A 14,042-nucleotide genomic window follows, 5' to 3' on the forward strand; every position below is an offset into this window, starting at 1 on the left:
GTAAAGCGTTTATCTCATACATGGGGTCCTTGGTACGATCCCAGCTCGCGCCAAGTGAACTTTGTGGTGGACAAACACTGTATGCGCGGTTCTGAAGGCTTTCCCGTTTCCTCCCACTTTCTTCATTCCACCATTTCATTCATTTCTCATTATCACAATCTCCTTTAGCCTAGCCGATATAGGTGTGGAACGTAAAACTCAAAGATTTCATTTCATTTCTGAATCTCTTCTTCTAAATATTTTTCAAAGTTAGCTGGAGTCGTTTGTGAGGTTACTGTCCTCTATCTGTCTCTGTCTTCCATCACATTCATTGTGGTACCACACAGTACTACGTCGTTATCCACAGAATCTCCCTACTTCTTCTTTGGTTGGTCTCTTGCTCTTTTTCCACTCAGTTTTACATCATCCACTAGATGAGCTACGTATTCCGAAGATCTTATTTTTACATGTCTACTACTTTTCTACTACTGGTCTTACTTTTACTGTTCTTCAAATCATTAATTCTTAATTTTGTTCTTTCACTTAATTCCACAAATCCACCTCAGCATCTTTTTCTCCACAACATGCGACTTCTGCTCCTCTCTCTTCTTGGTCGTACAACATTCCGCTCCGTATAATATAGCAGGTCTTATTACTGTTTTGTAAACTTTTCCTTTAAGATGTATTGATATCATACGGTCTTACAATGCCTCTCCCGCTTATCTCCATTGTTTCCAACCGCAGCTAATTCTGATGTGTACGTCTTTAATTCCTGTATTTTCTTGCAGTACTTGAATTTCTCCTAACTACTTCAATTTCTTTATTATTAGCATATATATGATATTCTAGTATAGCGGATAGCTATTTCTATCCAACGTGGCCACGCCTCATCGGTCCTTGGCATTTTAACAACTGGAAAGAAACTTCAATGAGGTGTTTGTATTCTAATAGGAATAATTTATTTATGTATTATTCCCGGACAATAATTTTTCTTTTAGATCACTCCCAGATAATATGGAATTCGTTCTGGCGATTTCCTCTTGTGTATGTAGCGTAATGAATCGTTTATTTGACATTTTAAATTTTTCTACATTTATTTAAATTTTATGTATTTCGATGTTTTGAAAATTATATGTATTCTCTAAATCTTCTAAATTGTTACGTCCAACAATACCTCTGATATTTAAATATTACTGAATATATGACATGATTTGAAGTAATCAAACTAAAAGTGAAAGTTAAATATTACATTTTATTTGGATTAATACTTATTATAAATAAATAAAGATGAAGGTCCAGTAGTTGTAGTAAGAAAAACGTTAGCTTGATACGAAGTACTCAGACAAGTTGTAGGTTATTTTCGATGTGCAGACATTTATCATATATTCGCCCATTTTGTGGAAATACTTCGGATGAATATTTTACATGGTGTTTTCCTTCTGATCTGTGAGTGTACCAGTTTCGGAGATGTCGTGAACAAAAGTAAATCCATTCTTTGTATTTAATCGAAATAACTTGAAACCTTTGTCACGAGGATTATGAAGACGATACCAACCAGGTTTATACAAAATGATCTCTACAGATATTTCATCGCCATTGTTTACTGTGATTGGCGGAGCAATTGGAACTGATATTTGGCTGTTGAATTTAGAAGATTCCAAAATCCTAAATTGATCGGCAATTTCGTTGTTTTTAAATACTTTTATTTCCATATGTTCTTCGTAGGTAGACAGATCCATATCGGGGTATAGCCTGAGTAGTGCTCCTTCGTTCACTGATTGTGTTGGAAGTGTAAGTTTTGAGATACTGCCTGATTCCTTCACAACAAAATGCTCAAAGACTACACGACTGTCATCTCTCGACTGATGGCAAGGCATATTTCCAGGAAACACTTCTGCTATTTCATTGTAAGAAAGTTCCTTAAAACGTTTTGAGAAGATATTTCGTGGTTTTGTAGAGACGCAAAGTGTGCCAGGCATTGATACACTCCCAGGCTTAACAATATTTGAAATTGCAGCCAGTGATTCATCAGTCGTTAGGAGATGAAATCCGTTCGTTCCCTTCATAAAAGCTTCCTGTGTCAATGTAAGAAATCTTATTTTCTTCAGAAGAGGAAGGATCACTTGTCTTCTGCTTTCGATAGTTGTAGGAAGTTGTAGTCTTTCGCATTCCTTAAGTGACCATTTAACTACTGCAAACCATAACTCCAATTCCGACTCGATCTTAAGAGCTTCTTGACTGAGAACGTACTCCAAAACAGAAATATCTACACTGGTCACATCTGGGCATCTTAATGCGGCACTGCATTCGTATTTTAACATCTAGAAGGCACATTGAACAAATTAGAATAAGTATACTAACTTATATTAGTTTTTACGTGTTTATGCATTGTAAAGATTTAGAAACGTGATTTTTTAAACGATTTACCTTAACGTAATATTTTGGAACTAACTATATAGAAAAACCTTGTAAATAAAGCTCAATGTTGGATTGTCGCATATATAAATCCACATCATTTGCTGGTATACATATAAATTGGTTTATTTATTTCAGGTATTAATAAAGAAGAGGTCATAAGCCATTTAAGGGTAAAGAGATGGTTTCAAAATTTATAGATTATCTCATAAGATCTTCAAGTTGAAACCCCAGCCAGTCGTACTGTGTTCCAGGTTGCACTCAGCCTGTTCGAAATTGGGCTCTTCTTTCTTAATATTATACTGTTATGCACCCGGTCCGTGAGAAACTGTCAAGACGAGATGAAAGTGGCATAACGAAAGTGGAAGAAATGTTTTTTTTCTTATAAAGAAAAGTATACCTCTATCTGTCATACATGAATATAGGTTTCATTACTTCTTTAATCATGTCGACATAAAAAAGCTATACCAGAGCTATTAGTAATGACCCAATGAAAATTCACACTAATAATTCGTTTCGAATAAAATCAACAATGCTATGCTAGTTGTGAAAGTCGAATTTGTGAAGAAAATTAAGGGAAGTAAGCTCAATAGTGATGTTGACAAAATGCAGAGTATTAAATAAATAAAAGAAAAACAATCATAAAGTAATAGATCTTCATAACATTTTCTCACGAGCTTCCTTGTGACTATATGATTAGCGTACACGAGAGCTAGGATTTATTCCCACTGGTTCAAACTTCATATTGGGCTACAGATTCCATAAAAGTAACCAAGAAAGACTTGTCACTTTCTCACCAACCACCTTCCAATATCAATATATCAACTATGACGTACCTCTCTCTCTCTCTCTTGCCTCTGGAACCCGAAGGTTCAATGCCGCATTCACAAGAGCTTTCTCCTGACGTTTATCCTTAGCCAACTGGGTCCAGTTTCTATTTTATATTCCTATTTCTGCGAGATCCATCTTAATATTGTCTTTCCATCTATCGTACGCCTAAGTATTCCAAATGGTCGTTTTCCGATTGGTCTTCCAGTTAAAACTTTGAAAGCGTTCCTACTTTCTTCCGTCCTGGCTACATGACCTGCCCACGCCTTCTATACTTGATGACCCTAACAATGTTTGGTAAACCGTATAAATTATGTAGGTCCTTGTTATGAAGTTTCCGCCATTCCTCATTCCCGTTCCTCTTGGGTCCGAGTATTAGTCTCAGGATTTTGTTCTCAAATACCTTCAATCTATTTTCTTTCTTCAAAGTATGCGACCAAATTTCGCAACCATGCAGGGCAACAGTATGATTATCGTTTTATATATCTTCAGCTTCAAATTCCTCGACAGAATTCGCGACTACAAGAGATTTTGAACTGAATAATAACACAAATTCCCTGTCTTTATTCGACATTTAATTTCTTTGTGAATATGGTTTTTGTCTGTTAATATTGATCCTAGATATTTGAAAGTATCTACCTTATCAAAAGTATTATCTGATATTTTAACGCATCTATAATTTACCGTATTATGAACCCGACGTACTTACATGTTTTTAGCTGCCTCCGCATTTACCTCTAAACCCATGTCCCTGCAAGCTTTTAATAAGACCTCTGAATTTCTTCCTATTTACATCATCAGCATACTTCATAACATGGTGAATCCCATTCAACTTTAGGCCCTAATTGCTATCTTTGATTTTCCTTATAGCGTATTCCAGAACAAAGTTGAATAATAATGGCGACAACGCATCTCCTTGTTTCAGGCCATTTTCAACGTGAAAGTTCGTGGACAAAAATTCTCCTACCCGGACTTTACTTTGGGATTCATTTAAACATATCTTAATTAATACAATTAGCTTCTTCGGTATTCCAAATTCTGTAAGAACGTTGTACATTGTTTCTCTCCTAACCGAGTCGCACGTCTTTCTAAAATCAATAAATACTTGATGTACCGGGGTATTGTATTAACACCTCTTTTCGAGTATTTGTCGAATGGTAAATATTTGGTCGATAGTTGGTCGATTTCGTCTAAATCCGCACTGATAATCTCCAATAATTTCATCTGCGTATGGGGTCAATCTTGCTAATAGAACGTTTGAAAGGATTTTATAGGATGTTGACAGAAGATAAATACCTCGATAATTATTGCAGTCACTTTGTCGCCTTTCTTGTGAATTGGGACAATTATTGATTCTTTCCACTCTTGTGTCAATTCTTGTTTGTTCCAGATAAGAACAAGGAGTTTTTGTATCTTTCCGCAATTTTTCGCCTCTAGCTTAAATTAACTCAGCCGGAATTTCGTCAACACACAGAGTTTTGTTTCTTTAATACCTTTATAGCGTTGTCTAGTTCTATTCGGTTGGATTCTTTAGTATAAAGTATCGCGGTGTATATTTCCCTTTCTCCGCTCACATTAGTTTTCGGCTGCGTGTTAAGCAAATCGTCAAATAAATCTTTCCATCTATTTGAGATGCTATCTGTATCAATAAGAATTGTTCCATCAGGTTTCTTTAACATATATGCACGAGGTTGATAGCCTTTCTTAAATTCGTTGATCTCCTTATGTCACGAGACTTTTTATTTTTCTATTGTCTTCAAGTTGTTTAATTTTAGCTTTCAAAAAAATCGCGTTTTTTGTTCTAAACGTTTTGCAGTTTCCCGCCTGATGTCTACGAAATTTTGTGTTTTTATTTCATTCGGATTTTGTAGCCATCGTAATTTTGCCTGTTTTCTCTTCTCTCCTAATTTAATGCATTCCTGGTCAAATCATGCTTTGTTCCTACGTATTTCTGCGTGTCTCAATTATTCTTTTGCTGAAATTGTAATGCTATCTCTAATTGCAATCCAAGTATCCTCAACACTAGTATACTCTGAATCTTCTAAAACCGACAATCTATTCTAAACTTTAGTCTGATATTCCTCTGTTCAATCAACTCCCTCGGAATTGTTAATGAAGGCAAGTCTTCCATTATACTGTACAAGTTAGCTCCACAGCTAACTACTAATACAGGTCAGTCAATATTTGATAAAGAACTACCTTGAGGCAGTACTCTTGCCATAACGGGTAGAAAGTAGATCAGCAAATATAACCAAACGTGATTTGCAAATCTTCTTAAAGCAAGTCTTGTGCCCCGATTTACAGGATAAAAATGGTATTTTCGCGTCCTTAGAGCGCAGAGAAATTAGACAATTTAGAAATTTTACAAGAGAGCACAAATAATGGGCATAGGACATAGGAAAGCATAGGGCATAGGACAAAATTTTGTTCATTATTTCTTGTAAACAATAACGATTTTGTGTGCTTTCTTCTCACCATGTGAAAGAGCACATCATGCTACATCTATAAGTATAAAAATTCAATTTGGAAAAGAAGTCGGAACCTTTGCGCTCTAAGAACGCGTTTATTTTTCTTTGACTTTTGGGCAGCATGGATGGTGATCTTTACAACACGAAAGTTCCTGCTGGTGTTGAGTTTTATACCTAGTAGAAAGTATATCACTACTATAGGAAAGGGGGGCAAGAATACGCAAATTTTAATTAAACTTATATATTTTGGTAAAAAATAATTATAACGGAAAACTTTTACATGGAACACAAAACTTGAACTCTCCTTTACGAAATGTGAACTCAACTTTTATATACCTCTATTCTTAGAGAAAGTAGAACTCATAAAATGAAAACATTCAAATTCGTACTCTTGCCCCTATACGTGGGGCAACAGTACGAAATCAAAGGGGCAAGAGTACGCACCCAAAAGAGCATTAACAATCATCACAGATGAAGGTGCTATTCCTTTATATGATGTGCATTGTTCATGCCACCATTCATGGCATCTTGCGCACTTGATCCAGTCTTCTATTGGTGGATCATTGATAGATGATATTGCATAATGAACACTCGTACACTACTTCCTCACTGACCTGAGGAGTTGTAGCTACAACTTCGGTTGTAGCTTTCCTGGTGCAAGATGATGTTTGCCTTTGCTCTTTGGAGGGCGCCGTTTCGAAAGTAAGTTCTGCTTGAAAGAAAAGGATGTCAGAATCTCATCCGTCATCATCTTGATTGACTTCGAGAAGATCAAGATCTACTGGTTGAGTGCTTGGTAGCAGTTGGAGGAGGACAGACAACCAGCAAAGGAGTGCATGGTGTAAATGGTCCACATGGGCCCCTGCTTACCTCCAGTTAAGATCTAGTTTACTGGTTGAAAATTTGGTAACCGATGAACGAGCAGTCAGTAGAGAAGTGTTTGATGTGGATAATCCGCATGAGCTCCTGCTTGCTTCTAGTGAGAATCCAGTGTTACTGGTTGAAGGTTTGGTAACAGATGAATGACAACGAGCAATCGGCAGAAGAGTGTTTGAAGTGGACAGTCAGCATGAGGTCTTGCTTGCTTCTAGTGAGGATCTAGCGTTACTGTTTAAAGGTTTGGTAACAGATGGAGGAGGACGAACAGCTGGCAAAGGAGTGTTTGATCTTGATGCATCGCATGGGTCCCTTTTTACTTCCAGTGAATCATCCGATGAACGATTTTGGACTCTATTCAGGTCTGATGCTTGATTTTTTGCTTCAGGAATGCTTTCGTCTTCAGACCTGGCTTCTACATTTAAGTCTATCACATCCACAATAAAAGGAAGAAAATCTTCTTCAGTGAACACATCTGGATTCAGTAGGACAACTCCAGATTCTTGAAGGCTGAATACCAATGGTTGCAGCGTTGTAGTCATCATCATCTTAGGTATTCTGCCTTTATTGGTAGGTCACTTGCCGCAGCTGAAAAGCTTCCATGCTCCACGGTCCTCCGTTAACTTCTTCGTCTTCGCGTATGATCTTTCTGTTTTTATATCATCCATTAATTGTAGTCTCCTTTGCCCCCTCCCTCTCTTTCCCACCACCATACCCTCTAGGACGTCCCTCATGATACAATATCTTCTTAGGCAATATCCCAACCAGTTTCTCTTCCTCTTCCTAATAATATCTAAAAGTGTTCTTTTCTCACCGACCATTTCTAACACACTCTTTCGTTTTCCGCTCGACCCAACTAATTCATTCCATTCTTCTCCACACCCGCATTTAGAAGGCTTCCAGTCGATTTTCATCACCTTTACGTAATGTCCACGTTTCCGCCCCATACAGTACAACACTCCACACGAAGCATTTTATGAGTCTTTTTTGTAGTAAGCCTCAGTAAACAAACTCGCAACTTGGAATTATGTGGGATGGAAGATTCCTCATCCATTTATCACACACAGTTGAATACCAGGATTTCATCGGGTCAAAAAAAGGAGCGATCTAATAGTTTCAAATTATGACTGGGATTTGGTGGTAAACTCAATATCACTATCCTATTTTGCCTGCAGAAATCAATCGCTTCGATTGAAATGTGAGAGGTCTGATTGTCAATAAGTAAAAATACCTTTTTCGTAACCGAATTTGATCGCACATGTAGGTGTAAATAATATAACCATTCTACGAAAAGTTGTGAGTTGATGAACCAAAATTAGATATTCCCACAGAACCTGGCGGAGAGCCATCGAATAATTCTTGTTTCATTTGTTTTGTGGGAAATATCTGGGGAATAAAGGAACCAGATGCACTCACCATGAAACAGCTGTTATGTTAACTCCAAAATCACTAGATACAGTTTTATTCACAACTGATTTTTAGTCGACTTTTGGATCTTTATGAGGAACAGTATTTATTCCAGTTTCGTACATGTTGTAGATATCCCGTGGAGAAAAGCCGTTTCGTCTTACAAGATCTTTTAGACAATTAAAAAAACATTCAACTTGTGGCTTGCTAAAACCACGAGCTCTCCCCAGACCAGTCTTTGAAGGCTGTTGCAAAGCAATTGTTAAATGTCTACGACGGAAAGACTCTGTCCAACCTCTTTCTGCCATTCGATTCACACTACTAAAGGATATGGGGCACCTAGTTACGTTCAGCAAAATTGTATGCCATTCTTCTTAGATCTTTTAAAGTTAATTCATAGAAGAATTGATCCAGTAATGTGATATATTACACTAATTCGTTCTCCATTTCTTCGGTAAATAGGCCTACTGGCTTTATTGTACCTAAAGACGTTGCAGATTCTCATTCAAAAAAAGAAAAGAAAAATCCTTAATTCTCCTCATATCAGTAATGGGAATGCATAGGATACAAAAAATCAGATAATATTTAGACCCTTTATAAAAATATATTTCCAGCTTATTCCATCAGTTACAGAATGCTTGTCACCTACACGGGTAACTTGAAAACTTCTCGACCTATCCTTGATGAAGCTACATATTGTCAAATGTTAGGTTAGGTTAGCTTCATATATCTTTATAGAATCCCATACCAATCATTGGACTGATACCGACTTATGCAGAGTCGTTTTAACGTATGATTACTAAAGGACTGACCACTACAGGAAACATACGGTAGTCGAACTTTTTAGTATGGCACTAATCACGCGTCAGAACGACTCTGCATAAGGTCCATTGAAATTTATTACTGAAGACTACTGACATTTAAGATAAAAGAGGACAAAGCGTAGTATTTCTGAAACCTGAATAAAATAAGCAAGCGTAACGTTATTCAATAACTGCAGATGTCACTATCACACGTTTATCTGTTTCGAAAACTCAAACACCACCTTAGATACTGTTATGTAAGGAGTGGTATTTAGAATAAAAATTTATCCCTCGTACATAAGAAAATATCAGGATTCTTCAGAATTCTTAACTTTAGAGGCTACATATGGGAACCAATATTCGTAAAGTTTGCCGTCATTCTCTATTACAACGGAATCGACATTCTTTTTTGATTGTTAGTTCTAAATCAAATTGGATTCTTTTTCATAGAACAGAAGGGGCAAGAGTACGTACGCGTACCCTTGCCCCGTAGATATCTGCGTACCCTTGCCCCCTCACTACACAATTGACTTTCCCGTGATGTTGTACAGCCAACTGTTGGAAGAAAGTCAATTTACTCCATCCTATCAAACAATGGATATGTTAGAAACTAACGCTGTATAGTACTTTGAAATCGTTAAAAAATGTGTAAGTTATTCATTAACTACTTATGTCCCAATATTATACCAAACTATTACAAAAACATAAATAATTACCTAGATAGCTTGTAGTTTGCCGCAGCACACTCAAACTTGTTTAGGTTCTAGACGCCATTAACATCAAACTTCACCTGACGCATTATTGCCGTACGCGAATATATTCACTTGATTTTAGGGAATCGTATCCTTACCCCCCACGTACTCTTGCCCCCCTCTACTCTACATGTGCAGACTTTGTACAACCTACTGATGTGTTCTTTAATCTAATCAAAAATACGATCAAATTCCTCAACGATACATCGGTCGTGTCATCAAGGATTATTTGATTTCCCTAAATTCAATATTCGCGCAAAAATATCAACCACTCTTTTCTCGGATGCAAATAAGTCTTTTCTTCTATGTTACTTTTTCCGTTTTCTGATGTCCGAATTGTAATTTTATTCTACTGCTTCTGACATATCTACTTTCTGCTGAATTGGCAATACTGCTTTTCAGACGGCAACCCTGTTTATGGTCTTTCATAGTTTTTGCTATCCTCTTATGATTATTAGGTTAATTTTGGTTTGCGTACTTTCACTCTTTGCAAGGTATTCAGGTTCGTCGTCATTACTGCCTTTCTCTCATTTCGGCGACATTCAAAGTTTTCTCTTTCCTAGCTCCGCTTTCTATGGCGCATAGCAGCTTAAATTTTGGTAACTTCCATTTCTTTCCTTGCTTAATCAGGCGCTAATTTGAGAGAAAACCACGGACCATTACTTGTAAGAGTTTACTATATTCTGAATGAGTGAAATGAATGAAATTCCAGTTCCTGCTATTTTATCACATTAAATATAATGCGAGATGTGTTAGGAAAGTAATGAGACTAATTTTTTTCTAACGATGAAATTTATTATTTTTACGTATCAAGGTTCTTCCTTTCCAGATGGAAATCTGCACATCCATGAGTGTTAGCATAATTTTATTACTTTCTGACTCAAGTAATAATGTGAAAAAAGTGAATATGTTATATATATATATATATATATATATATATATATATATATATATATATATATATATATATATATATATATATATCATTATAAAAGTTCTGTATAATGCGTGGATTCACATCAAAAGCCAAAACGTTACTCAAGAAAGATAACAGTGACAATTTGGTAAAATCAAAAACAAATAGCTGATAAGGGAAGAGAGGAAGATTATATATCGAAGTGGAAGATGGGTTTTACACCAATTGAATTAACTTATGACGCCTATTACGAAACTGTAATAAAAATTTTCCGAATACATGTACTGTGTGAGTTATATGACTATACAGGATGGTCAGAAAATCCGGTTCCACCCGTAGAATCGCAAACGGTGAGACAGATACCAAAACACGAAAACACGTATTTGATCATTTTAAAAGTACAACCTATCAAAGCAAAAAAGTGTTGTACCAGGCCCACTTGCAGGGTTTCCTGACGGTGTCCAACTAAAAAATTGCAAATAATAAGGGAGTCAAGTAACATATCGCTGGAAACGTGTTGAAAAATGAAAGAAGATGGAACAAGTCTCGACTCTCTAAAATTATCCTGTGCAAAATGGCGGCTGGTCAAAGTGTCAGCACAAACGACATTTTAAAGTCTGGCCAACCCTATAAATCTGAAAAGGTGAGACAGATGTCCAAACAGGAAAATAGTGTGTCATCATTTCAAAAGTACAGTGCTTGAAAGTAAAAATATTTTTCCGCTGGGTCTTCCACAGGCTCCCAGAAGGGATCGTACTCAAAATTTTAAAACGAGAAGGTAGGCCAAGTAGCATATCGTTGAAAACTGTTGCGAAATGAAAGAACACGGAACAAGTCTCGACACTCTAAAATTAAACTGTGCAAACTGGCGACCGGTCAAAATGTACATCATCATTTCGATTCCCTGAGCGCGTTCGCTTTCCATTTTACAATCGGCAGTTGTTGTCATTGTGAGACATTTCTCGTATTCGCGGTTCCAGGCACAAGAAAGTTTTTTGTTTGAATCATTTTATATTTGATAATGCAGACAACGAGTATAAGAGTACCACTATTGTACACTATATGTTACCTAATCAGTTCTATGCTCAAAGTCGTCAAATGTTACTTCTTTCCTTTTCTTTATTTCTTAATTCTCTCTTATTTGATTATATTTCTTTGTGTATTTATTTATTTAGACTTTACTGGGTCCAAAGAGCAGAATCTCACAGTTAGGGCATTTCCTTACTGTCCGTTGAGTATAGGAATTAAAGTGAAAACAAACCAAACCCGACTACAGAAAGAACTGAAAGAAAGATGTTTGCACAGTGTTATCGTAGAGCGTCCAGACTTATTTAATCTACTTTCTTTTAACAACAGCTTTCCAACGATATGCTTCTTAATCCTCCTTGCCATTTGAAACATTTGAGTACGGCCTCGTCTGGGACCCTGTGGAGGACCCTGGGACAAATATTTTTACTTTCAATCATTGTACCTTTGAAATAATGACACATGTATTTTCCTGTTTTGACGTCTGTCTCACTGTTTCAGGTTTTCTGGGGGTGGCCATAAACTTTACAATGACGTTTTTTCTGACATTTTGACCGGCCTCCATTTTGCACAGGATAACTTTAGAGACTCCAGATCAGTTTCGTCTTATTTTATTTCTCAACGCGTTTCCAACGATGTGTTACTTTACCCCCTTACCGTTTGCAAGTTTTGAGTTTGACCCCGCCTGGGATCCTGGGGGTGGCCCTGGAACAACACCTTTTGTTTTGATAGGTTGTCCTTTTAAAATGATCAAATACTTGTTTTCCTGTTTTGGTATCTGTCTCACCGTTTGCGATTCTAGGGGCGGAAACGGATTTTCTGGATTCATATAACTCGCACAGTATATGCATTCGGAATTTTTTTAATTGCAGTTTCGTAATAGGCGTCATTAGTTCTTTCGATTGGTGTAAAAACAATCTTTCACTTTGATATATAATCTTCCTCTCTTCCCTTGTCAGATCATTAATATACTTCAATTAAATGCTTAGCTGGAGCGATATAATTCTGTTGCTAGGTCAAGAAACAGTTTGTCCAAAAGCGAAAACCCTTTCAGTGACCAGAATTTAACCCTTTATTTGGCAGTGTTGCTCTCAATCAATATCGTCAATATCGGTCTATTGCGTTGTCCGCAAGAATTATAACGTCAGTGATCGTTTAATTGGTACTAATTGTGTTCACACATTATTCATATACACGATTTGTGGGTCGTTTCTTTAGATACTTCCAACCTTCGTCAATAGGAGACAATCAAATTTAGTATTGTAGAAACTTTTCCCCTCACGTTCCGCGAAATTTCTTTTATTTTTCTATTTGTGGTTTCTTGCTCTGTGGGAAAATATATCAACGAAACTGTTACTAATTACTGAGAGTATTCTTATGATATTTGACGATAATAGGGCAATACTGCTCAGTAGCTACACATAAGACCTATTTTATGGCAATATTTGTTTGAAATAGACGTCCTTTATTTTGTAACCAAAGTAAAAAATAATACTTTAAAAATTATGAGATTATGATCACGAAGACATGGTTCAACCATAAACACAAACGAAATATTTTGAGGGTAATGCTATCAATGCTTGCCATTTAAGTCGTTAAACAATCCTCTGCACGCTAAATTCATGTTCAAAGAATAAATTTCTTGTCATGAAAACCTGGTACTGTAAATTTCTTACCAAAAATCTTATTTAAAATGAAAACTGAAGCTTTCATAGTGTCGTGATGAATGTAATTGTTCTCGGTCAAACAGCCAGGTGTTTCCTACGTCATTCAACGTTTCGAGAATTGACATTGTTCTTATCTTCAGGGTAAAGTATGAGAGACTGAAAAGGCAATTATTAGATAGATGGTGGCAGGAAAAAGGCGAATTTTGATTGGTCAATGGCGAAGTCCAATCAGCGCCAGTCTATTTTTCAATTGTCTCTCGTACTTTACCTTGAAGGTGAGAATAATGTTGTGAGTTCTTGAAACATTGGACGAAGTAGAATTCACCTGGCTGATTGCCCTAGAAAATTTATGTACTGATTTAAAATGTTATGTTTCATAAATAGAAACTTGTACTATTGATGCACGAATCATCGATAAAGTTCTCTCATTGTTGCGTACTCGAATGAAGAGCACAGTATTGTTCATAGAGGTACAAGTAATTTATTTTCAAATTCATACACACACTTATTCGAGTCTTTGTCTCATTATTTGACACATTTCAAACTCTCCCTTGGATTCTCCACTGTGCTTCTAGGAGCTGTATATTTCCATGAATTGTTTTGTTTTCACATATTGATGTGCACTTAACACGTAGTAATATTTTCTTAATTAATATTGAAACCGAAAGTTGCAGTAGACTTCTAGTACTTCCAGTGTCGGTAGAGAAATTAGAAAGAGGATGAAATAAATTCAGTGGTGTTATTTAGTAGGTTCGCTAGAACCGGTTGCTAAAATATTTTGAGTTCACAGAACCGTTTGTTATACCCGAACAGAAACACGTCCATACTCTCACACGTGTAACCTAGACAAGAGTGAAAGAAAGAAGTTAAACAAACTTGTGAAAATGCCTCTGTTCCTTTTCCAC

General features: G+C 36.4%; 1 protein-coding gene across 1 annotated transcript in view; it reads right to left on the minus strand.

Annotated features, from left to right (window-relative positions):
• Positions 1 to 1,211: 1,211 nt before the first annotated feature.
• Positions 1,212 to 14,042, minus strand: part of LOC145670649 (BTB/POZ domain-containing protein 2-like) — a 74,653-nt gene continuing 61,822 nt past the window's right edge. Inside the window, exon 5 of the mRNA XM_081739439.1 lies at positions 1,212 to 2,300. Within this exon, the coding sequence (XP_081595565.1) occupies positions 1,401 to 2,300 (900 nt within the window). The 3' untranslated portion in view covers positions 1,212 to 1,400. The remainder of the gene's footprint in view (positions 2,301 to 14,042) is intronic.

Source organism: Thermobia domestica, chromosome 14 (genome assembly GCF_964235325.1).
Source record: "Thermobia domestica chromosome 14, izTheDome1.hap1.1, whole genome shotgun sequence".
Lineage (NCBI taxonomy): Eukaryota > Metazoa > Arthropoda > Insecta > Zygentoma > Lepismatidae > Thermobia > Thermobia domestica.